Source organism: Osmerus mordax, chromosome 1 (assembly GCF_038355195.1).
Source record: "Osmerus mordax isolate fOsmMor3 chromosome 1, fOsmMor3.pri, whole genome shotgun sequence".
In the NCBI taxonomy this organism is placed as follows: Eukaryota; Metazoa; Chordata; class Actinopteri; order Osmeriformes; family Osmeridae; genus Osmerus; species Osmerus mordax.
The window spans coordinates 22,693,153-22,718,728 of record NC_090050.1 but is presented as its reverse complement, the minus strand read 5'-3'; the positions used below and the strand labels follow the sequence as shown (position 1 = coordinate 22,718,728).

Here is a 25,576-nt window from a genome sequence, read left to right as displayed (position 1 = left end):
CCCTCACACTTCCACTACCCCCTTCCTTTACTCCTCTCCCCCCCTCCTTCTCCCTCTCCCCCCTCTCCTCATCCCCTCCAACCAACCTCAATGTTCTCTCTCTCCCTCCCACTCCTCCTCTATCACGACCTCTTCCCATTCTCTTCCCTTCCTCCCTCTCCTCCTTTCACCTCACCTTCCTTCTCATCCTCCGCTCCACTCATCTGCAAAGTATTTTTCTTTCCATCGGAACCTTCTCCCCGCACCCCTCTCCTTCTCCCCGCGCCCCTCTCCTTCTCCCCGCGCCCCTCTCCTTCTCCCCGCGCCCCTCCCCTTCTCCCCGCGCCCCTCCCCTTCTCCCCGCGCCCCTCCCCTTCTCCCCGCGCCCCTCCCCTTCTCCCCGCGCCCCTCCCCCACTGCTGACAGAAAGGCCAAACAGTTGTTTTGATGTAAACGTCCGTGGCAGCTTGTCCGCCCCTGCTGCTCTCTTCCCGCTCACTCCATCTCCCCTTCATGAACGACTGTCTGCCCTCCGTCCCTCCTGCTGTCATCCCTCGCTCCGCTGACTCCAGGTAGCCTACTGACCCCCCGCTCATTATAGCCCTCCAGGCACATACACACACACACCTACCGTCACACACACATACACATACAGTCACACACACACACACACACACATAAGGTCACACACACAGACCGTCACATGCACACACCCACACGCTGTCAGAACACACGCGCATGTACACACTTACACAAACAAACACTGTATTCCTACCTTTTCAAGGCCGTGGGCGAGGACACAGCACTGCTGTTGAGGAGTCACGCTCATACAAACCAGAGAAGTCACACTCCAGAAAGACGCCTCTTAGCTGGCCAGGGCTGGGGTGTCTGTGTGGAGGCAGGGGGGCTGGGGTGTCTGTGTGGAGGCAGGGGGGGGGCTGGGGTGTCTGTGTGGAGGCAGGAGGGGCTGGGGTGTCTGTGTGGAGGCAGGAGGGGCTGGGGTGTCTGTGTGGAGGCAGGAGGGGCTGGGGTGTCTGTGTGGAGGCAGGGGGGGCTGGGGTGTCTGTGTGGAGGCAGGAGGGGCTGGGGTGTCTGTGTGGAGGCAGGAGGGGCTGGGGTGTCTGTGTGGAGGCAGGGGGGGCTGGGGTGTCTGTGTGGAGGCAGGGGGGGTGTTAGGGTGTCTGTGTGGAGGCAGGGGGGCTGGGGTGTCTGTGTGGAGGCAGGGGGGGGCTGGGGTGTCTGTGTGGAGGCAGGAGTGGCTGGGGTGTCTGTGTGGAGGCAGGAGGGGCTGGGGTGTCTGTGTGGAGGCAGGGGGGGCTGGGGTGTCTGTGTGGAGGCAGGAGGGGCTGGGGTGTCTGTGTGGAGGCAGGGGGGGCTGGGGTGTCTGTGTGGAGGCCGGGGGGGCTGGGGTGTCTGTGTGGAGGCAGGGGGGGTGTTAGGGTGTCTGTGTGGAGGCAGGGGGGCTGGGGTGTCTGTGTGGAGGCAGGGGGGGCTGGGGTGTCTGTGTGGAGGCAGGGGGGGCTGGGGTGTCTGTGTGGAGGCAGGGGGGGCTGGGGTGTCTGTGTGGAGGCAGGGGGGGCTGGGGTGTCTGTGTGGAGGCAGATCTGGTTTGGAGAGTGGTTCTCTCCTGCACTGTAGCTAACACTAACTCAAAGCAGCATCATAAACAATAACACACAGAGACCCTGGGGCAATATGTTCACTGCAGTCTCTGAAAGTCTGTGTCTGTGAGTGAGTGTGTGTGTGTCTGTAAGTGTGTGTGTGTGTGTGTGTGTGTGTGTGTGTGTGTGTGTGTGTGTGTGTGTGTGTGTGTGTGTGTGTGTGTGTGTGTGTGTGTGTCAATGTATGTGTGTGGGTTCTTGTTTTTTGTGGAGGTACTGATTGGACAAATGAAAAGTAACCATGCATAGCTGATTGGCTGCCTGGTGTCAGATAAACAAGCTGGGGCTGTGTTCTGAGAATGTTTACATTTGACTGATTTGCATTCACATTAACACACACACACATGCGCGCACACATTTCCACGTTGACTCACTACAGTGAAAGCAAATATCAGAGGCTAGAAGCATGTTACTGTTTGCTCAGCAGCAGAGCAAACACGTTTACATTAGCAGCTGTTTGATGTGATCAGAACTGTTTGATGTCTGGACAGAAGTGTTCTGTGGTTCTGTGGTAGACGATGATGATGAAGATGATGAAGAAGATGACAACAATGTTTGTGATGCTGAGGGTGATTAAGAGTGATCCAGGAAGTGTGCGGGACACCCATGTACACACACACACACATACACACACATACACACACGTACACACACACATACACACATACACACACACATACACACACACGTACACACACTCATATACACACACACATACACACACAAACGCACACAAGCACTATATCCATGTCTTTGTTTCAGAGAACACTGAGCTGCATAACTAATAACTGAGGTTGGTGGGAAAAGGGAGGAGAGAGGGTAAACAGGGTGAATGAGAGAGAGATTCCAAGAGACAAACAAAAAGTTCCAAAAAGAGAGAGGGATGTGAGGGAGGAAAGAAAGAAAGAAAGAAAGAAAGAAAGAGAAAGAAAGAAAGAAAGAAAGAGTGAAAGAATGAAAGGGAGAGAAGGAGAGAGAGAGACAGTCAAAGCTAACCCAGTTGAACAGCAGTGTTCAGATCATCCAGGTTGTCTCTGAAATGCATATTTTGTATCTGGATGACCATGGTTGTGGGCTCTATACCCTAAATTCTGGTGCTGGCAGGTTGTCTCTGTTCTGATCCCACCCGGGACTTCAGATCCCAGAAGCCTCTGCTCCCCCCAGAAACATCAAAGAGCTGCTCATCTCCCTACAGCAGACACACTGTGGATGGCCTCTGGCCCGCACACAAAGAGCTTAGCCCATTGACAGCACTGCATCAGCCCTACGACAGGCCTTCACCTTCCTATGGGAGGGCTTGACTTCCCTGGCTGTGCAGGAGCTGTGGGAGTGTGAGTCGACCATGTAGATCTGACAGGCGTTTCTCCAGCCAGCACACTCTGGTCAACTCAGACATCTGGAAGGGGGAGGGGTCTAGAGGCAGCCGGAAGGGGAGGGGCCTGGAAGCAACAGGAAGGGGAGGGGCCTGGGTGCAACAGGAAGGGGAGGGGCCTGGGTGCAACAGGAAGGGGAGGGGCCTGGGAGCAACAGGAAGGGGAAGGGGTTTGGATGGCTCAGTGGCAGTCAGGTTTTGCTGCTGTTTCCCAAATGTCATTGGTCGGGGAACAATAGATTGTCAACTATTGATCAACTATTGATTGGTCATTAGGAAGGATTCTTAAATGGAACAGATATTGTCTGGCTGGAAGGGTAGTGCCAAGATACAGCAGTACCAATACACACACGGGAACAACGTTCTAACATGTCTTCCCCCAGATTCCCCCTCACTCCCCCCCCCTCCTTTCTTCCTCCACCCACATCCCTCCACCCCCACCCCACTACCAGAGTTGCTTATCTCAGCATTTAGAGCAGAGTAATTAGCTTAGATCACCTCTCATCCCCCTTTTATCTCCATCCTCCTCCCTCATTCTGCTTAACCTTTTCCTCTCCTCTTCTACTTCTCTCCTTTCCAGTTTCTTTTTCTCTCTCCTCTCTCCTCTCCTCTCTCCTCTCTCCTCTCTCCTCTCTCCTCTCTCCTCTCTCCTCTCTCCTCTCCCCTCTCCCCTCTCCCCTCTGTCCTCTCTCCTCTCTCCTCTCCTCTCCCCTCTCCCCTCTCTCCTCTCTCCTCTCCCCTCTCTCCTCTCCCCTCTCTCCTCTCTTCTCTCTTCTCTCCTCTCTCCTCTCCCCTCTCCCCTCTCTTCTCTGTCCTCTCCCCTCTCCCCTCTCTCCTCTCTTCTCTCCTCTCCCCTCTCTCCTCTCTTCTCTCCCCTCTCCCCTCTCCCCTCTCCCCTCTCTTCTCTCTCCTCTCTCCTCTCTCCTCTCCTCTCTCCTCTCCCCCTTTCTCTCCTGTACTCCCTAGAGACAGGGATTCCACACAGGATCTCACAGGGGAGGAGCACCTGGTGTGTGTGTGTGTGTGTGTGTGTGTGATTACTCTCAGTCAGATATATGCAACGTATAAAACAGTTTGAGGCAATACACAGTATTGGCTGTGGCCTCCTCCAGCCTCCACACAAACCTTTTTTTACATGATATTACATTCTTTTTGATGTGCTCTCTAACTGGTCTCATTTCTCTGCTACTGCCACTGCTGTTGTTTGATGTTAGCTGAAAAAGTGTACATGTTATGACAGAATTAAAAATATTTCACAGGAGATGATTAGCCATACTTTACTTGCATGCGACAGTTCTTAACTTGTTTTGGAAGGTGACAGGTGACGTTTTGTAGAGAATGTTCCGGTGGAATGTTGTCCGTTGAGAAGATTAATGTCAGCCATTAGAGGTCTCTTATTGGTTGGAGCTACAGCCCTTGTGGTTAGTGTGGGTACCTGACACGCCCCTCTCTCTCGCCTCCCAGTAATAGCCACCAGCTCCAGGGCAGGCACAGTCACACATGAAACCTAAATTAATACGTATTGATTCTGAAATAACTTTAATTACCTCAGCCCTCAGGCTGTTTTTACCACTCTAACCAGGGAGCTAACGAGCATCGTTAGTCTGTAGCACTGAGACACAAGGTCCAGCTACTTCGACCCCCATCCCCACACACACACACACACACACACACCCACACACACGCTCAAACCTCGTGCAAACACACAACACGGCCTCGCACCATTCATCAGGCATAAATAATATATAACACAGCTCAGAAACGACTCTTTACTCTGGACAGGAGGGGTGCTTTCTCTCTCTCCTCCCACACCAGTGTTTTGGTCTGAAGATAGATAATGCTGCTTGCGGGACAGTTGGGCAGGAGGCTCGTCGTGAGGCTGCAGGCTGCAGGCAGCAGGCTGCAGGCTGCAGGCAGCAGGCTGCAGGCTGACCTCACCAGTGAGATGCCACACAGGAGCTGCAGACAGACCAGGAGTCAGGGCTTCATCTCCAGCAGCCCTGAGACACTTCAGACCAGGAACTGACCCTGACGTTTTCTTCCTGTTTATGTGATAGGATTATGAGACTGTGCCTATACAGTCATTATAACCCAGTGTTTTATGTTTCGTACAAGTAAATGCTACAGTGGTTTGACCAGAAGGCTGTAACCTAGGTAGGGATGTGTATGTGTGATAGAGTGCTCGGTGCAGGTGTCTGAGGTGCACCAGTTTACCTGCTTTACGTCTGTTAGTGGAGGCTCCTTTGTAAAGTAAAACGAAATCCAGCCAGGATTCATTTCGTGCTACGAGAATGACTGTGAGCCTTCACTACTTTGCAACATTCCGTCCTCGTCTGCAAGCTCGCATCAAACTGGACCCAGCCTCAGATCTCTCGGCCACTTGCGACTCGGCGAGGTTCAGAACCGACTCAGCGAACCAGGGACGCAGATCGACTTCAACAGGATTAACAGGCAACGGAGCCTCAACACAGCAGACATTCGTCAGCCTTCCCCTCTGCTTTCATCTCCAGCAGCTTCTTCCTGGAGGATAATGAGGATCAGAGATGGGTGATTCACTGGGAAGCATCAGGGTTATTCATCCTCCTCTGGGCTCCATTTAAAGACTGCCATTGTTGGGTGGAAAACAGCAGTTTGACGTCTCTGGCTAAGAGCAGGGCCGCTGAATAGTATTAATGCACCATTATTTCAACAAACACACCACAACAAAGACCTCCCCCCCTCTTCTCAGTCCTCCCTCCTCTCCCAGACCGTCGAAGCCCGGAGCGCATGGAGAGAGTGACACAAAACACACTCACTTATTTGCCTGAGTGATCCTCCAAATGAGCTTTTCATGTGGAGAATTGAACGTTATAAAGCCTCTAGACATCTCATCTCCAGAAGACTCTTTTTCTGCTCAACACAATAACTCCATAAGCACCCCGTGAAGAGAAGAGTGAGAGGGTGTTGTGTCAATTAATTCGACAATCAATTAACATTGTCGGCAATGAAAAGCGGCTGTTTGTTGCGTCAATGTAAACGTTGGAAATTATTTCAAACCCACACTGACAGAGACCAACACAGCTCCTTTAGTTGGGTTTGCATTGTTATCTCACAAAGCTATGCCTGAGCTAAAAGCCTGACTCACTCACTCATCAGGAACAATACATTTACCATGAATGTTTTCACGTCTGTAACATTGCCGCAACTACATTTACATTACATTTAGTCATTTAGCAGACGCTCTTATCCAGAGCGACTTACAGTAAGTACAGGGACATTCCCCCGAGGCAAGTAGGGTGAAGTGCCTTGCCCAAGGACACAACGTCAGTTGGCATGACCGGGAATCGAACTGGCAACCTTCGGATTACTAGCCCGATTCCCTCACCGCTCAGCCACCTGACTCCCTACTCATCAGGATAATCATCTTGCTGAATTCTACTAGGAATTTTCATTCATTACTGAAATATCTGATGCAGCCTATGCTTGTGTAGGTATTTGTATGTGTGTGTGTGTGTGTGTGTGTAAGAGAGAGAGAAGTTCTGAGCAGCATGTCAGCATGTTGCAGAAGTATAATCAGGTGGAGTCAGGTGGCTGAGCGGTTAGAGTATGACTGGTATGTCATTGTCACATGATTTCTGTCCTTCGGATTCCCAGGTAGGTATCTGCCACTCCTACTAATGAACACAGAGATTGTGGTTGTTTGGTATCGTGGAAGACTCTGTTCTCCAACAGCTCTTTCTTCTCTCCTCTCCTCCTTTCACATCCTCACGAGAACAGGACTGGTTTAATGCCCCCTTTCTTCCCCCCCCACCCTTCCTCTCTTCAGCACACACACACACATTCCCCTTGATCTATGCTCTAATGTGACCAAATGATCAGAAAACCCTGAATATTGTTTGATCTGACAAAAGATTCTAGTCACTGCTTTATCTATAGTATCTAAGCTTTATTTTGTCTATATACGTTCTCTGTTCTCCTCCCATCTCCTCTCCTCTCTCTCTCTCCTCTCTTTCTCAGCTCTCCTCTCCCTCGTTCCCCTCTCCTCTTTCTTTCTTTCTTTTTTCTTTCTTCTTTCCTCTCTTTTTTCCCTCCTTCCACCCCCTCCCTCTTTTTCCTCTCCTCTCTCTCCACCTCTCCTTTCCCGCCCTTTCTTTTCTTCCTGTTCAGCTTAGTCCCCTCACCCTAGAGGAGCCTGCGTAATGAGCACCATACATCTTGAGAGGACAGACAGCAAGCAAACAGCAGCATTCCTAATGTGTGTGTGTGTGTGTGTGTGTGTACATAATGAGCACAGAGTTGGCCAGAACAGTAATCAATGTCTCCCAGACAGGTCTGACAGTGGGAGTGTATTATCACAGAATTCAGCCCCACCCTGAAGCACTGCTACACTCACACACACACTGATGATACACACACACTCTGAAACACATACATACTCGCTCCTTACACTTCCACAGTGAGGATGCACACACAGCAACGCCACACACACACACCCACATCCATGATACACAGACACACACACACAGCCATGATACACACACACACACCGAAACACATGCATACTCACTCCTTACATTTCCCCGGTGCTGCAGTGCTGCGATCACATGTTCCTCCTCGGGGGCCTGAGACGACTCCTTGTCATACTCGTTACCAGTGATGGATGATGCGAGGCTAACCTGTGACACCGGACTTGTAGACCACAGGGAAACAAACACCAAACAACAACACCAACATGACCAACAGCAACACGTCCAGCCCTCTCCCACGCAGCCCCCAAACACACACAGCTGTCTGCTCTCCCAGGTGTGGTTAATATTACATCCTCACACCCCTCTAACACTTCCCTGATTCCTGCAAAACAACTGTGGGAAAGTTTCCTCCGTAGAGGACTGTCCTTTTCTCTACAGCTGGCAGAAATAGATCAGCAGCTGTAATGTAGAAGAGGTGGTTTGGAGTCCTGCCTAGATTGTAACTTGCTAACAGGAATGTTTTTGTGAAAGAAATGTAGAGGAGAAACACTGTTCTGTGGTCTCTCTCTTTTGCAGTCTTAGTTAAGTTTCTTGGAGTCATTAGCCGGATTGAATTTTTTTCCCTGCGGTTAGACCCAGGGGTCATGATTGAGGTCTGAATTCTCCATACAACATGGCCTTTAAACACAATCACACATCTAATTAAATCACATTCAATTTGTATATACTAGGACATTGTTTCCAAATATATTAGCAGAGGCTTTGGCATGAGATATTTAACACATAATCAAGTCAAGTTTCAAGCATTTCATTTATGTCCCAATGCTCTGGGACACATCACAAAACAGATTTGAGTCTACAATACATTAAAATCTCAATTTTTCATTTGGCAATTTAACTCTATTCTGATAGGTCCAGGATCATATTTATATTATCAAGCCCAACTTCAAACATCAATGAAACATCAGAATTGGGCTTGTCAGGTGGCTGAGCGGTTAGGGAGTCGGGCTAGTAATCTGAAGGTTACCGATTCGATTCCTGGCTCTGCCAAAATGACGTTGTGTCCTTGGGCAAGGCACTTACTCCCTACTTGCCTTGGGGGGAATGTCCCTGTACTTACTGTAAGTCGCTCATTTAGCGTCTGCTAAATGACTAAATGTAAGCCCAACTTCAAACGTCAATGAAACATCAGAATTGGACTTGTTTTGAAAGCTCCTCTCAATGCTTCACATTCCCAGTTCTGATGCAGGTGTTCCAGCCCCCAGGCTGGATTCAGACTAGCTACACACACACACACACACAGAAGTACTACACACCCACCCACACACAGACGTACTACACACACACATAAACACGTACACACACAGCCTCACTGGCTCTCAACATGCACAGACATACATTGACATACGTACATATTTCCACAAACACACCAGCTCACCAGGATCAGATAAAGTATCCTCATTTAGACTGCATGGCTCAGTGTGTGTGTGTGTGTGTGAGAGAAAGAGTATGTGTATGTCAGTGTGTGTGTGTGAGAAAGAGTATGTGTATGTCAGTGTGGGCGCGAGAGAGTGAGAGAGAGTGACAATGTGTATGCATAAATGTATGTATGTGTGTATGTGGGCGGGGGAGGATGTATGCGTGTGCGAAGCGGAGAGTGTGTGTGTGTGTGTGTGTGTGCGTGTGTGCGACGAGGAAAGCCTGTGTGTGATAATCAGAATTGACGTGAGCAAGTAGCTTCCTGCTGTGTTAGGAGTGAGAGAGTGAATGGAAGGAGGGAGAGAGGGAGGTGTGCAGAGGAATATTACATAGGACAGAAACAGCAGGCTGTTGCATGGATGCATCTAATGTGTTGTGTTTGTGTGTGTGTTTGCATGTGTGTGTGTGCGTGCTTGGATGTGTGTGTGTGTGTGTGTGTGTGTGCATGGGTGTGTGTGTGTGTGCTTGTGTGTGCTTGTGTGTGTACGTGTCTGTGTGTATGTGTGTTTGAGTATTAGGGTGTGTGTGTGCATGCATGCACCTGTTCCAGAGATGATGAAAGACCTGCTGAGCTCTCCTCTCTACAGCCCTCCTCTTCGTCCTCCTCAATCTCACATACTACCCCTTCGAGAACGCACCTCAGCCTTTCCACACATCACACACACACAGCCCACTCGTCCCCCCCCCCCCCCAGCATCCCTCTCCTGATCGCTCGCATGCTCGTTTGAGAAATCTTAATTCACAGTGAATAATTCATTGTGTCGAAGGTAGGCAGGCGAGGCAGGGGTACGTGATTGGATGTTGCCCTCGTTAAAGGCTGCAGGTCCACAGAGGTTGTGATCAGCCCAGATCCCCTTCCATCTCCTCCACAGCTGGAGCACGCAGGTGGGGGGTCTGGAGGAGGGAGGGAGGGAGGGAGGGAGGGAGGGAGGGAGGGAGGGAGGGAGGGAGGGAGGGAGGGAGGGAGGGAGGGAGGGAGGGAGGGAGGGAGGGAGGGATGGGGGGGAGGATGAAGGGGGAAGGTTGTTGTTGTGGTTTGTTGAGGTTATCGGTTAGAGGAGGCTGAAAGTGAACACGTAGTAAATGTGCACAGCAGTATGATCAGCAGTATCTCTAAACTGACTCCTCCAACCTGAGCTCCCAACACACACACACACCCACACCCACACACACACCCACACCCACAGGGAACTTGCCTGATAAATGTAACTTCTCACTCTTAGTCACGTCAAATCCTGTGAAGTGGCTGATGTCATATCCTCCAACCAGGTTCCAGCAGTATCGGGGCTGAGGGGTGGGATGGGTGTCACAGCCCAAACTGTAAACCCGCTCACATTCAACTTCCGGAGGCTCTTCTGGGACGTGTGTGTGTAAGGCTCCCTCCCACAGACACACACACGTCCCAGAAGAGCCTCCGGAAGTTGAATGTGAGCGGGTTTACAGTTTGGGCTGTGACAGGCTATGGAGATGTGACTGCTGATACTAATAGACAGGATTTCTACCTGCATTAAAAACGAAGAGCTTTTCCAAACTCACCTCTCACACACTCCCATTCACTCCTGCTTGGTATTCCAGAGCACAGAAATAGAAAATAGATGCCGGGTTATCTACCTTTATCACATCTGACCAAGCATCAAAATATGATGCAGCTTTCATTAACATCTATGTTCGTTCTGTCTCTTTCTTTCTCACTCTCTCTCCCCCCCTGTCTTTCTCTGTTACTGTCTCTTTCTATCTCTACCTTTCTTTCTGTTTTTGTTTCTGATGTCTCTCTCTCACTCTCTCTCTCTCTCACTCTGGCCTCTAACATTTTATTTCTTTGTCTCAGCTTTTTTTCTCTCTTTGCCTCTTTTTCTCTCTCTCATTCTCTCTCTCATTCTATGTCTCTGGCAGGTCGACCAAACATGAATCTATCAAACTCCTGACTCAAGTGGAAATGGAAATTAATAGACTGTAACAACATTAAGTGCAGAGGGGGAATCAAAAACAGAAACATCACCATGTGGCGCGGTTGGTAGTCTGTTTCTTCTGTAGAATGGACCATCGTCTCCACGGGAAATGGATAAGCTACAGCGCCATCTACAGGCCGCAGGGCAGCACGGCATGCATCTGTGGAGAGTCCAGACGGACCGAAATTGTTGAGTCACAGCTGCAGCTTCTAATGGAATCTGCCGCCTCAGGGATGAATATCAAGTGTTCTTTATTCATTCACACCTTAACCTGCAGACTCGCAGAATCGTCCAGCTCAGTTCTTTAATATTTCCAGGAGTAAATTTTTTGCCCCGAAGGGCAATTCTGAAATGTGTGTTAACTTGCAACAGAGGCGTGTTGAAGTAGTAGCTTTTTGAAATTTGCTGTCAACATTCCCGTGAGTGCTTGGATCTGGCGTTTCTCACTGTTTTGGTGCTGTAGAACTAAGCATGTACTGTGTTTATAAGATCCTTGAAACACCACCATAAACTGTTGCGAGTCCTGGGGTAAACATTATTTTGCATAATTAATGCAAGCTAATTGATTTTTATAAAGTGAGGCCTAGGATCAATAAAGATGTGGGCTCTTTTAATCGAACCAGCCGTCATCTACATGTTCCATTCTGAGAGGGGGAAAAGTGGTGAGTGTATTTCAACATAACCACAGCCCCGTTAGTTTATAGATCAGCCATTGGTAAACTGACACATGATTATGTTCTAGTCAAAGGTCAGACTACCTTGTGTAGACAGTACAGGAGCAAAATCGACACTCCACTTATGAAGCCACTCTCCTTCCACGGTGTCTTTCATGAGAAGTGTTTGAAATAGTACAAATGATTTGCACTCTTCTGTGAGCATTTATGATTAATGTAGTAAACCAGCAGGAACACAATGACTTGAGGGGGGGAAAAATCAAGTGACAATGTGACCAAGCTCTTATCAAGATCACAGATTTTCAGGTAAGCGGTCTGGCTTCCGTGTTATACTTAAGTGAGGGTGGTTGTTAGTTTAAAAATATCTGTATTTCTCCACAATGTATCTGCTTGTGAGATGCGGAGTTTGTTTGGGAAACCTCTTGGCATACAGAACTTAGCCACAAGTCTGAAAGCACAGGATCACGTGTGAGTTACAACTGACAGTGCTCTGTGTCAAAGCCAACTTCACATACAACTGTCTCTCCGTGGGTCTTTATCACTTTTTCAGAATTGTATATTTGAACTGATCTCCCAAAAAGGAAATCAACAAGCGGTAGAAGAGCTAAAAAATGTGCTCACTATTTTGCATGAAGTCTTCTCAACCAGTAACAAAGCATTGAAAAGCCGAACATATTTACCTGTTTGTGATCTCGCAAACTTCTCTGTTCTGTAAAGCATCGATCTACATTCTGACCCAAGGCATTTTCTGTCTGTAAACAAGGCGAGGAAGAGAAGCCACTGCTGATTGGTCCCCTCCACTCCTGGACCATGCCACGCTGGACCATGCCACGCTGGACCATGCCACGCTGGGTGATGCCACGCTGGGTGATGCTGCACTGGACCAAGTCTCCACTGAAGATAACCAGGGCTAGATCCCTCACTGAGGGCTGGCCTGGCCCCTGCCCCAGACCCTACCACTCCTCGGCCTCACCAACTCACTTGACAAAACTACACTACCCAGCATGCCTCGGTGTAAAGAGGAAGTACAGGACTGACTACCAGTCCAGCCAGATCACCCCTCCCAAAATCAACAACCTTCTGAAAGCCAACGAGTACAGCTACAAGGTGGGAGGGAACAGCTACGACGCCCGCAGCCCGGCCAACTGGGCGTCGGGGTTCGACAGCAACGTCCTAGCCTCCAACTCCCCCATGGAGGACCGGCGAAGCGCCGCCACCTGCCTGCAGAGCAGGGGAGTGCTGCTGGGGGTGTTCGACGGCCACGCGGGCTCCGCCTGCGCCCAGGCAGTCAGCGAGAGGCTGTTCTACTACATCGCTGTGGCGTTGCTGCCCCTGCAGACCCTGCTGGACATGGAGGAGGCGGTGGAGAACGAGAGGCCCGTCTTCCCCATGCTGCAGTGGCACAAGCACCCCAACGACCACGTGAGCACGGACGCGGGGAAGCTGTACTTCAGCAGCCTGAGGACCTACTGGCAGGAGAGGATCGACCTGGAGATGCACGAGGAGGAGCAGCAGGAGAGGGATGTCCCCAAGGCCCTGGTCAAGGCCTTCCGCAGGCTGGACAACGACATCTCCCTGGAGGCCCAGGTGGACCACAGGGAGGGAGGGGACCCCTTCTCTCTCTTCACCCCGCTGAGGGTGGCCCTGTCGGGCTGCACGGCCTGCGTGGCCCACCTGGACGGCCCCATGCTCCACGTGGCCAACCTGGGGGACAGCAGGGCGGTGCTGGGCGTGCAGGAGGACGACGGCAGCTGGAATGCTCTCACCATCACCAACGACCACAACGCCAACAACCCGGACGAGCTCCAACGGGTGCTGTCGGAGCACCCCGCCCAGGAGAGGCGCACCGCGGTGAAACACGACCGCCTGCTGGGGCTGCTCATGCCCTTCCGGGCCTTCGGAGACGTCAAGTTCAAATGGAGCGGGGAGATGCTCAGCCGGATCCACGAGGCCCGTCCGGAGATCCAGTCCCTGGCTAGCGAGTTCTCCAAGACCCTGCCCCCCAACTATCACACACCGCCGTACCTGACGGCCGAGCCAGAGGTGACCCGACACCGGCTGAGGCCCAGGGACAAGTTCCTGGTGCTGGCCACCGACGGGCTGTGGGAGCTGATGCACCGGCAGACGGTGGTGCAGGTGATCGGGGAGCACCTGTCGGGGCAGCGCTGGCAGCAGCCGGTGTCTGGCGCCTCCTCCACCACCCTGGGGCAGATGCAGCGCCTCCTGCTGGAGAGGAGGAGCCGGGCGCTGTGGGCCCTGGAGGACGACAACACGGCCACGCACGTGATCCGCCACGCGCTGGGGGGCGACGGCTACGGCGGGGTGGACCCTCGCCGCCTGGCCAAGATGCTCAGCCTGCCGCAGGACCTGAGCCGGATGTACCGGGACGACGTCACCGTCACCGTCATCCACCTCAACAGCCCCGATAGCTAGAGCCAATCAGATGCATCCGGTACAGCTAGAGCCAATCAGAGGCATCCGGTACAGCTAGAGCCAATCAGATGCATCCAGTACAGCTAGAGCCAATCAGATGCATCCAGTACAGCTAGAGCCAATCAGATGCATCCAGTACAGCTAAAGCCAGAGGCATCCGGTACAGCTAGACCCAATCAGATGCATCCAGTACACCTCCGGGCATCAACATACACCTAGACTTATCCAAATACGTGCACCCATAAAAACACCTCAATCTCTCTCAAAACATACACCCCAACCAATCAACATAACGGTACATAAAAAATGCAACTTACATTTACATTGTCATTTAGCAGACGCTCTTATCCAGTGACTTACAGTAAGTACAGGGACATTCTCCCGACAAGTAGGGTGAAGTGCCTTGCCCAGGGACACAACTTCTATTGCACGTCCAGGAATCAAACCGTCAACCTTCTGATTGGTAGCCTGATTTTCTAACCGCTCAGCCATCTCACCCCCCCCCCCCCCCCCCCCTGAACTTGAGCTATTAAAACACTCCTAGAACTATCAAACCACACTTAGCGCTACGGGACATCAAGACACACTCCTTGCTCCAACCAACAACCAGCTTGTCAGCTGGGATGCTTGTGTAAGCACCGTCACATGTAGACTTCTGACACAGACACTATGAAACAGGATGGGAAACGCCCACATTGATATCATTCATATCACTTCCCACTAGATTTGTTACTTTCCTGGTTTGAGCTCTCTTTGTAAGTATACATGGCCTGTGATTCATGCAAGGATTATAAAAGCTACCGTTCAAATGTACCGAGTCAGTTGTATCTATGATGCATTTTCGTTTTAATGTTTGAAAAAAAAAAAAAAAAGACAAATATTACTTCTCACGAAGCAAATTGCTCCACATGTTGTACGAGATAATGAAGAGGCAGACCTGACTTTAAAATAAAATTTTAATCAAGGTCTTTACAAAAACAAATCTTGATTAGAAAACAGATACTTAAATACCAAATGGTCTCTCTCTCTATATATGAGCACAATGAGTTACCAGTCACTACAGTTCCACAGCTCATGGAGCTTAATCATTGGAGAATATTCTGGTGCTGGAGGAGAAACCGAAATGCTTTTCTCTAAGGGGAGGAACCCCTCCTCTCGCTGTGACCAGGTTGTGTCTCCTGTTCAGCACCTCCTCTGGGAAAAAACATGCCCATCGAAGCTATCAAGCACAAGACAATGTTGTTATCCACAAGAATAAACTTAGAAAAAAAAATAAAGATAAAATGGTCATAGAATCCGCCCACTTCCTCCTCAGAGCCTCTAAGCTCCTCCCCTCAGGGGGTCAGACTGCTTCGCAGAACACGCCCACCTGACGCCTTCAGAACCTGCCCCTCTAATCCCAGCTGAAGAGGAAACCTAAAACATAACTCGACATCTAGTAACATCAAAGGAAAACACTGTCAGAACCTGCAGGACTGAAAAATCAACAGCACGTACAGACGAGATGTCGAAACTTGAGAAATAGAAGAAAAAAAAAAAAGAGAGGGACATTTTGATAAGGTACAGTGTCCAATCAGATCGCAGAGGGGGGGGGCGGGCAGAGTAGAGATGAGATCATCGGCGAGGGGGCGGGATCAGGAGCTGAGTGGCTGTTACAGAGTCAGGAAACAGGTTGTGATAGGTTGGGAGTGGGACGTAGGCCGCCGTGATCATCTTGCCTGCGGACGAGAACGAGACAAGTCGTTAGAGACCCGTTACATAAAATATCGATCGCTTTGCTACCAGGGTGACGCAGAAACAGTCAAGTCCTGTTTTGATGTACTATGAGGCTCAGCTACATCCTTTAAGTCAATGAGACTAAAAAGAAAACCTTTGCTGCGTCTTACCAGCAAAGTATCTCCCGTGTAAGGCGTTGACGGCTGCCATGGCAGCAGGAATTGTGGGACACTTCACATACACGTTACCCTGGCGATGAGGAAAAGAAAAAAAATCATTAGCAACTGACTTCTGATTGGATAGTTTCGGCAGCGTCCGATTCTGATTGGACGATGAAGCTAGAGGCTCACCTCAGTGGAGTTCTTGTCAACGTATATGTGAACAACTCCGCCATGTTTGTTACACTCCTCGATGACGTCGTGCTGGATGTCCATATCCCACCCTGGTGTGTCCTCACTGGAGGACCAGGGAGAGAAGAAGGTTAGTAGTGATGATCTTCACAGGGAGAGCTGAAGAAAGTTAATTTGAACCAGGTGTCTTGGAGCAGGGAAACATCTAAAACATGCAGGAGAGTGGGCCCTGAGGACCAGGGTTGAAGACCACTGGTCTATGAGACCATGTCTGAGCAGGTGTGCACTACGTACTTCTGTGGGTTGAACATGTTGGACAGCTGGAAGCAGTGGGTGGCGAGAGGCTGGGAGGGCAGATTCATGGCCGTGTTCATGCCCTGGTTCATGTTCATATTCATGTTCATGTTCATCCCTGGGTTCATGGCAGCTGTGGATGCACAGATCGATATGGTCAGACGCACACACGCACACACACACACACACACACGCCCACACACACACACACACACCTGATCCATGGGTGTGACTACAGTGGCACAATGGTATAGTTAAATCAAGTGTTCCCCAGTCATTCGGGATTTGTTTGTCAATTGTATGAATCCAGGTGTGTGTGTGTGGGCCCAGGGGGAGCAGGTGGTCTACCTGAGACGGCAGCCATGGCTCCTATAGCGATGGCTCCACTCATCTGGAGGGCCTGCTGAGCAGCAGGGGGGATCTGAAGACCAGTACCTGAGAGAGACAGAGACAGAGAGAGAGAGACACACCAAAGCATTAGCTTGTATCCAGGTTGCAAGACTTCCACCAGTATCTTCAGTACTAAGCCCCAGGCCCGTGTGTAGACGTGCCAACACGTTCTACGTTCTAGGGAGTCAGGTGGCTGAGCGATGAGGGAATCGGGCTAGTAATCCGAAGGTTGCCAGTTCGATTCCCGGTCATGCATACTGACGCTGTGTCCTTGGGCAAGACACTTCACCCTACTTGCCTCGGGGGAATGTCCCTGTACTTACTGTAAGTCGCTCTGGATAAGAGCGTCTGCTAAATGACTAAATGTAATGTAAATGTTCTCACCCTCTGCCAGGCGGGCCATGAGCTGCAGCCGCCCGGTGGTGCCCAGGTCGATGCCGGTGCGCTCCAGCTCATCGCTGTCCAGGAAGGAGCTGGCGTTGGAGGCGTCGGTGCGCTCCGTCACGTGACCCACCTTCATGGGCCGGCCCGCCAGCTCGAAGCCGTTCAGCTGCTCCAGGGCCTTCTTGGCGCACTCGGCGTCCGCAAACTACACACAGAACACACACACACACACAGGTCGTACAAACACACAGATTGCGAAAGTAATACATTGTCTATAGGTGATCTTGTTATAAACGGAGAGAAACACAGCTGGAGCAAAAGCAAGAGAGCCTCACCGTGATGAATCCATATCCTTTAGACCGGCCCGTCTCGCTGTCCATCATCAGTTGGATACTCTCTATCTGCAGGTTCACAAACAGGACACCCGGGTTAGTGCTAGGCTAACGCTACAGGCCCCGGCTCGGCCTAGCTAGCCCACAGCGCCACGTGGCCTGCAGGGAGCGTGTCCCTGCAGGCCAGCGAGGAGGAGGAAGGAGGCTCACCCTTCCGAAAGGCTCGAATATCCCCCTCAGCATCTCCTCTGTGATGTTGAAGTGCAGGGAGCCCACGTACAGCCTCATGGGCCCCGCGTTGCCCTTCTGCAGGTTGTTGGCCATGGCGGCGGCTCTGTTCTTCTCCGCCTGCACACGCACGCGAGAGCATCGTCCACGCACAAACACAAAACACACGGTCACATGTAGACAGCTCCTGCACAACACTTGGGTGGAAATGGGGCGTGTGGGTGCTGAGGTGATTACTGACCATTACCTGTGAGGCCTGGACGATGATGGGGACACCCAGCAGTCTCTGACCAGACAGGCCGATGGCCAGGGGGACAGAGTTGGCCTCCACAAACTCGATGTAGGCGATGCCCTTTGACCTCCGGGAGTTCCTGTCTGAGATCATGCGGACGTCTCGCACCTGTTGGGAGGTGGAGTCACAACATCAGCTGACTAAACACCATTCAGGGCTTCTCATTGGCTGCTGTCTCAGTGGACAGTAAACAGTTCATGCTTAACGTAAACAGTTCCAGAAACAGTGATGGCTGTAGAAACAATGGCCGTAGAAACCCCACAAGGGATTGAGGGATCTAGAAGGAGAGGTGGCAGACAGCAGGACAGTGGACTGACTTTGCCCACGGCAGAGAAGAACTCCTCCAGGTCTCTGGGTCGTATCCGGGCGGCCAGCTGCATGCAGAACACGGTGCGTGCATCTCTCTCCTCCGGGGTCAGGTTGTCTATGGGCTGCCTGAAACACACACAGGGACACACTCACTTACACAGGCAAATGACTACCACTTCTGGTGAATAATTTTTTTTTCATATATATTTTGGGGCCATGCTTTGTTGGATAGTATTTTAAGTCAAATGTGACAGGAAAGAGAGAGGGAGAGACATGCAGCAACGGGCCACGGCCGGATTTGAACCCCAGGCCGCTGCTTACATGGTACTTCTCCAGTGAGCTACAAGGGGCCAGCGTGAATGGGGATTGAGGCATGCAGCTCACCTGACTGGACTCTTGTCCTTCTTGAAAGGGCTTCTGCTTCTTGAGCGCCTACGACTGAAAGAGACAAGACATTATTCAGTACTCTCCTCACGTCCATGCAAACACACACACACAACAAGCCACTCAAAACACAGAAAGGAGTGTGATAGAGACCTTAGTTTGATGGCAGCTGGAGGGCCAATCTTGCCTCTGGAACCACCGTTAAATTTGGGCCCAGCGCTGTGATTGAAAACAAGGTTGGTCTCAGTGATCTAAGACTGCTGTTGCTGCTGTGCTACAGGGCAGGGCCTGGGGCCAGGACAGAGATGGGTGTGTGTGCGCGCACAAGTAAATAGGGGTGTGGGTGGGTGTGTGTGTGTGTGTGAGAGGTGGAATGTGGTGTGTTGAGGGATAGAGGGTACTAGGGACCATGTGACAGCCCTAGCCTCACTAGAAGCTCATAAAGGGGATGTTATCTATTGGGACCGAAGGAAGGGGAGCGCTTCATGTCCTCTGCCTCACTGAACCAGCTCCCCGCTGTGCTCAGACTCCATAGGGCCATCCCTTCACCCAGAGATAAAACGAACGCACCCGCCCGACCGCCCCCCCCCCCAGACAGGGCTGACAGACAACGAGAACACAGGGTGGTGTTGAACAGGGGTGATGTTGAACCGGGGTGGTGTTGAACGTGGGTGTGGGGTGGAGGGTATACTTACAAGGAGGTCTTGTGGTCTCGGTAGCGCCCGCCGCGCTCCCGGCTCCGTGAGCGACGTCGCTCCTTGCTGCGGCTTCTCTTGCGCTCGCGGCTGCGACTCCTCTTCCTGTCGTGGCTCTTCTTCCTCTCCCCGCTCCGGCTCCTCCTCTTCTCTCGGCTACGGCTACGCTTCTTCCTGGTGGGGGGGAGGGGGTGTGGGGGACATGTTTCAGGACACGTGTGACCATTTGACTTGTGACGAAATGAAACTGGTCTCGGTGCTTTTGTTGTGTTTGAAGCAAATAAAGTGCGTGTGTGTCTGTGAGACCTACTTCTTGCTCCGCTCCTCGTGTCCGTTAGGACTACTGGGCTTGATGTCATCCTAAGCAGGGTCGACAGAAGAACAGCATGAGGACGAAGAGGCAACATTTCAAGTCGTCAGGATAAAAAAAAAAAGGGGTGGGGGTGGGGGAACAAGAGAACATATAATGATCATTTAAAAGGGGTTCATACAGCATCATCAACTGCTACAGTAGAGGGAGTTGGGGAAGGGGGGGCTGGCTAACCCATATTAGGGTGGGTCAGTTATTCAGAGTCTGGTCAGCAGCCAGCCAGCCAGCCAGACCAGGGCTGCTTGCTGGGGCCTAGTGCCCAGCGGGAGCAGCCAGACACTGGTCCAGCTCCAGCAGATGATGCCTGTCCTCTCAGGTCTTCAGCCATTTTCCAGGGTGGACTGTAAGAGCTTGCTGCCACCTCTCTCTCTCTGTCTCACATCAGCTTGCCCTGAAGCAGACAGGGAGTCACACTGCTTAGTCACTGCCACCCAACCAACCACAGGCAAGATTAGATGATATGAGCTGGTAAAAAAAGAAGAAAAAAAGGAAAAAAAACGTAGGAAAAAAAAGGTCCTAAATGCATGGAGTTTCCCTATTGATAAAAACTGTTTCTCTCTACTGCTTGTGCAATGCTGCCACGGAAGCCATACTGGCTTAGTGGGACAGTGTTTCATGTTATGGTCTACTGAAAGCATGCAGAACAGAATAACATTCTAGAGTCTAGTCAATCATCGATTTGGGAGGGGTGGGGAAGGACTCTTACATGGAGCCACGTGATTGGTCAGGAGACATCAGCTGTTCTACAGGTTAAACGCGTCATTGGTGGAACCAGTGTTGTAAAAAAGAAAGCCCTTGAGGGTCCCTCTCACTAGAAGGGGACATACACAGCAGCATGGGGTGAGACTGGACATGTTGATCCGCCCAACTCCCTCCTCAGTAATAGCAGACCATGCAGTCTTTGTGGTTCAGGGATGAGTCTGCTCCCTATAGCATTACACAAAGACGCTGGTCTGTACCAGGTTGTCTATATCATTAGCAGCTATGCACTCGTACCATTCCATGCATTCGAGTAATGTGGTGTCGGCGGTCTTCATCTTAAGTCTCATATTACATTGTTCTTGTTCATCCACTGCAATCGCCTTGTGGAACCGGCCACTCCATGACCCAACAATATTGTTACCAAGGGGACCACAGTACAGCAATACATTGGGCAATTACTACCTTCATTTTTTGACAGATCACACTGGAATTCATGGAAGTAGAGGTGAGATATCGTTAGGCAAGTCTACAAAGAGAGATAGATGGGCATTTATTCATTGTCTGAAAAGGAACTTGCAGCATCAAATTATCAGCATCACAGACAAATGAGCAAGTAGTCTAGAAATTGAGGGTCTGGGGCAGAGTAAACAATACAGATACTAGTCGTCAACATAAATGGAGTTAGTAAACTTCAGCCACCAGCAGCACTGAGGGTAGACCCACCTTGCGATATGGAGCCTCAAGCATGGCCTCAATGTCAAAATCATCTGCCATGGTGCTGGAACTCTGTGGGAGAACAGATCATATCCATTATGGCCACAACACAACATGTTACAGCTTCGCATCAGTAATAGGATAGGATGCATGGAATGGAAAGTATTCTAGTTAATTCAATCAACTCCGGCAGGCAAATGTGTGACGATAGTCTGGTATTTCAGCAGTGTAACGGTTCATTTGGGTCGACATTTTACACGGAAGTAGCGGCCAGCTGGGTGTAGTATATTTGCTGGAAGAACCTGACATAACCATAACAAACGGGAGTTCAACACAATTACTATCACGTTTAACTTTAAATGTAAGACGTTACGAAAATGTTTTTAAAATTAGCAAGGGAATGATGCATATAAACCGTCCAAACACTAACCAACATAGCATGTTTAGTTAAGCAACTATTTTGCCAATGTCTGGCTTAACGTTAGCTTGTTAGCTAGCTGGCTAACGAGTCCAATTCCGGGGGATAGTAGCAGCGAGTTCACGTTGACTAGTATTCGGACGAACGTCTACGTCTGTGTTAGGCACAACATTTCTGCTGGATAAATAACGTTTAATCGGGCTCTATATGTTGGACATGTACAACATTCTTAAACTTGACGAACAATAACAAAATACGCTAGCTTGTTATGCTCGTCAGGGTACACGCAGTGATAACGTAACGTTAGCTAGCCAGCAACCAGTTATGGCCAGCGTAGGTAGCTAGGCCTCCCACGAGTGTTTTACCTTCACCGTCTAAAGTAGCAAAATGATTGAAGTTACGTTATTGTTACGTTTTAGTAATATTTTACTGTGCGAAAAAGAACAATAACGCACCTTTAGCAGTCTTGGTCGGCTGTTTTTTGGATCAGATCTGACGAAAAAAGGATTGTTGTGTTTCGTCGTTCCCCGCGCTCATCTAATGGCGCATGCACGCAACCTTTACCGCTCGTGCTGCGTAACTGCTGTCTGAAAGAGCGCGAGGACTGTGTCCTGCCGCGAGACTGTTTTCAAGATTTAAACCCCCAAAAAGTATTACGTAACGTGACCACAACTTGGAAAGTGTGTTTAGTGTTCGGTGTTCATAATAGTTTCTTTTTTAATTATAAAAGCTGATTGTGTTCATCCATTTGAAGAAAGAAAGCGTTAGTGGAAAATGTAAAAATATATAATTTTGTCTTACAGTTTTTCACAATTTCTAAAACACGAAATCCCATTCTCTGAATAAAGTATTCAGTGGCCTAAACCCATTTGTCGAATCAGACACTCTTTTGGCAAAACTCTAAACACATTCTCATTCACTAAAACATTTAGCATTGTTATGCACTTGTGCTGCAAAATGGTAAACACAGGCGGCAAACAGTAAACACAACTACAACACAGTTGTCAAGTGTGAAACACAATGACTCGAAATGGTTCACAGTTGTTTCTAATGATGGTTTGGGACAATGTCAGCTTTCACCGTGGTGTCCGTAGACGAGAATGGTTCAACATTAACCAGCAATTTTTACTGTAAATGTTTGACTTCCAGAATACAGGCCTTTTATCAACCCAATTGAAGATTTTATATCTGCGTGGCGGTGGAAGGTCTATGACCGAAACCCATATTCAGGGTAATATTCCTATAGGTAATGGGATTGGCCTGTGGTGACATAGGTGTGGAGTGTTTTCAATGCTGGATCCAGCACACCAGAGGGTTTTTACCCCGTTTTTCGTTGTTCTTTGTTGACAGTACTACTGTAAGTTGTGATGGTTACTTTAATATTTTCTTTATTGCTAAATGCAGTTACGGTGTGAATATCAACAAATTTTTCTTCACATGTAACTACATGCTCTGGATGCTGTGTTTTCCATTTTATTGTGTTGTGTCTAATGATTCCTCCATACTGTTTATATATTGACTTGCTGTGTTTTTGATCTGAAAGCATTGTTTGATTTTGAGCACAAGTTAAATGGTTTAGGAGTGTTTGATTTTACCAGAAGGGTCAGAGGTTTTGGAAATTTATTTAGAAGATTTGTTTTTGTGTTTACAGTTTTGAGAAAATGGTTGACTGTTTCAAGAAATGTGTTTTAACAATTGTGAAAAACATTAATCCCTGGGTCAGGCTGTCCAAAATGGCTGTTTCCTGCAGCAGAGGGAGCCAGAGAATCAAAGCCGGTCATTTGGCGTTTCCGCGTTTCTGTCACTCAGAAAACACACCTGTATTACTGTCTCTGTAACTTCCAGTTCTTGTAGAACTATGTACTTACAGCCTACATATGATCTACGGAAAAAAAAATTACACTTTGTTGAGCGAATGGATATCGTACAGACCTATAAATGTTGCTTTATATGTCTACAAAAAGACCCTGTGTTTATGAAGAGTGAATCTAATGTAATGTGAACAAACATCTGATGCTGAGATGAGAAACAACAAACCGCTTTCTTTTGATTACCTGTGGACGTTGAGAAAGACATTTTATGTAGGCAAAATGTTTGTGTTGCACAGTTGTTAGGATATTTGTGGTTTACGGACTCGCTTGTTATCCTTCATGGCGCCAGTCCCTTTTCAGATGTCTGGGACAGAGAAGAGAGATAAGGGGGTGAGAGGGAGAAAAAGAGAGGGGGAGAGGAAGAGAGAGCAGAGACAACAAACAGTTGACCCATAAACATTACCCACCTCACAGCAAGAAGATCCTGGGTTTGATTCCCGCATAGGGCACCTTTGGCACCGAAGATATGTTCTCACCGGGTCATGCTCTCCCCAGGCCTGTCGGTGCACAGGTAGCCTATCGGCCGGGCTTTCCGTGTGGATATTGCATGTTCTCTTCATGCTCAAAAGGGTTTCCTCCACAATAACCCCATACATGCATAAACCTAATAAACATAAACAGAAGAAAACAGATTTGTCTCCTTCCCAGTCCCTGACCAAGACATGGGCACGAGCACTTGGAATTGGTCCCTGGGCCCACTGCTCCTGCCTGCCCTTGGAGGAAGGACAGCATGGATGGAAACATACAGAGAAGGCATTTCTTTGGTGGACACTGAGTCCTGCATGTGTGTGTGTGTGTGTATGTGTGTGTGTATTCTCTTTGCCGCTCCCTGCGTAAGTGTGTGCGTCATACTGTGAGATGATTAGAGATTAAACATTTCATCATCTTCTTCAGTGGGCCAGCACTATCAATGAACGTGTCTCAGATAGAAAATGTGAAACGAATGAAAAAAGCGCTAAACTTATTCCGCTCTGAAGCGAGAGTGGAGATATAAAGACCAGTAGGTGTCCTCTGGCCCCTCCTGCCTCCACCACACACACTCTCTCTCACACACACACGCACACACACACACACTCTCTCTCTCTCACACACACACACACACACTCACTCTGTCACACACACACACACACTCACTCACTCACACTCTGTCACACACACACACACACACTCTCTCACACAGCTGCTCTCTGTCTCACACTCTTGGGAGGATGTGGGAGATAAAGGAAGTGGAGTCGGAAGAGTAGGATGAGGGGCGAGGAGTGGAGAGAAGAGAAACAACCAAGACCGAGGACAGTACAAATAAAATAGGTGACGTGGAGAACAGGAACCAAAACACTGAAGAGAAAGAGGCATTGTGGAGAGCGAGTAGAGGAGAGAAGGAGAGCGAACAACCGAGAGTGGTTAGGACAGAGGGAGAGAGTGAGAGAGAGGACGTGTGAGAGAGAAAACAAACAGAGAAAGTTGCCAGAATAAAAAAAGAAAACATGATAGAAAAAGAAAGAGAGAGAGAAAGGGAGAGAAAGGGAGAGAGAGAGAAACACAGAGAGAGAGAAACAGAGAGAGAGAAAGAGAAACAGAGAGAGAGAGAAACACAGAGAGAGAGAGAGAGAGAGAGAGAGAGAGAGAGAGAGAGAGAGAGAGAGAGAGAGAGAGAGAGGAAAAAAAGAGAAACAGAGAGAGAGAGAAACAGAGAGAGAGAGAGAGAAATAGAGAGAGAGAGAGAGAAACAGAGAGAGAGAGAAACACAGAGAGAGAGAGAGAGAGAGAGAGAGAGAGGAAAGAAAAGAGAAACAGAGAGAGAGAAAGAGAGAGAGAAACAGAGAGAGAGAGAGAAAGGAGAGAGAAAGAGAGAGAGAGAGAAATAGAGAAACAGAGAGAGTGTGTCCCCGGGGGAGTCGGTCAGTATAAACATGACACACATCTGGAGAACGGCAGATTCTTGACACGTTACAGGAACTAGTCTGGCGACCAGCATAGCGCACAGCCGTTCATCTTCCAGTCACACATACTCACACACACCCCTCACAGCCCCCCCCCCCCTCGCCAGCTCCCTACCCCCCACCCCCATGCTTATTCACTTTTTCCACTGGGTTCCCTGGCTGTTTTTCCCAGTGGTGTTAGACAGCAGTGTC

The 25,576-nt window shown here is 49.6% G+C and overlaps 2 protein-coding genes across 5 annotated transcripts; one reads left to right on the top strand and one right to left on the bottom strand.

The window, feature by feature from the left end:
* Window positions 1-12,372: 12,372 nt before the first annotated feature.
* On the top strand, window positions 12,373-13,995 carry si:ch211-15p9.2 (uncharacterized protein LOC562650 homolog). Its single transcript, XM_067234315.1, has one exon. The coding sequence runs from the start codon at window positions 12,373-12,375 to the stop codon at window positions 13,993-13,995; it is 1,623 nt and encodes a 540-aa protein (XP_067090416.1).
* A 938-nt stretch (window positions 13,996-14,933) lies between these two features.
* rbm39a (RNA binding motif protein 39a) lies at window positions 14,934-22,165 on the bottom strand. Of its 4 annotated transcripts, none has more exons than XM_067236294.1 (16): window positions 22,029-22,165; window positions 21,165-21,227; window positions 19,680-19,729; window positions 19,370-19,543; window positions 18,828-18,893; window positions 18,675-18,728; window positions 18,299-18,416; window positions 17,931-18,089; window positions 17,672-17,809; window positions 17,465-17,530; window positions 17,130-17,334; window positions 16,704-16,790; window positions 16,356-16,488; window positions 16,062-16,167; window positions 15,882-15,960; window positions 14,934-15,713 (listed from the first exon to the last, which is right to left on the bottom strand). In XM_067236294.1, the coding sequence occupies exons 2-16, from the start codon at window positions 21,213-21,215 to the stop codon at window positions 15,610-15,612; spliced, it is 1,590 nt and encodes a 529-aa protein (XP_067092395.1). In that variant the 5' UTR covers window positions 21,216-21,227; window positions 22,029-22,165; the 3' UTR covers window positions 14,934-15,609. The 4 variants fall into 4 exon arrangements, with proteins under 4 accessions (XP_067092395.1, XP_067092404.1, XP_067092413.1 ...); XM_067236303.1 differs by having other exon boundaries at window positions 17,937-18,089; XM_067236312.1 differs by lacking the exon at window positions 18,828-18,893.
* Window positions 22,166-25,576: the final 3,411 nt, after the last annotated feature.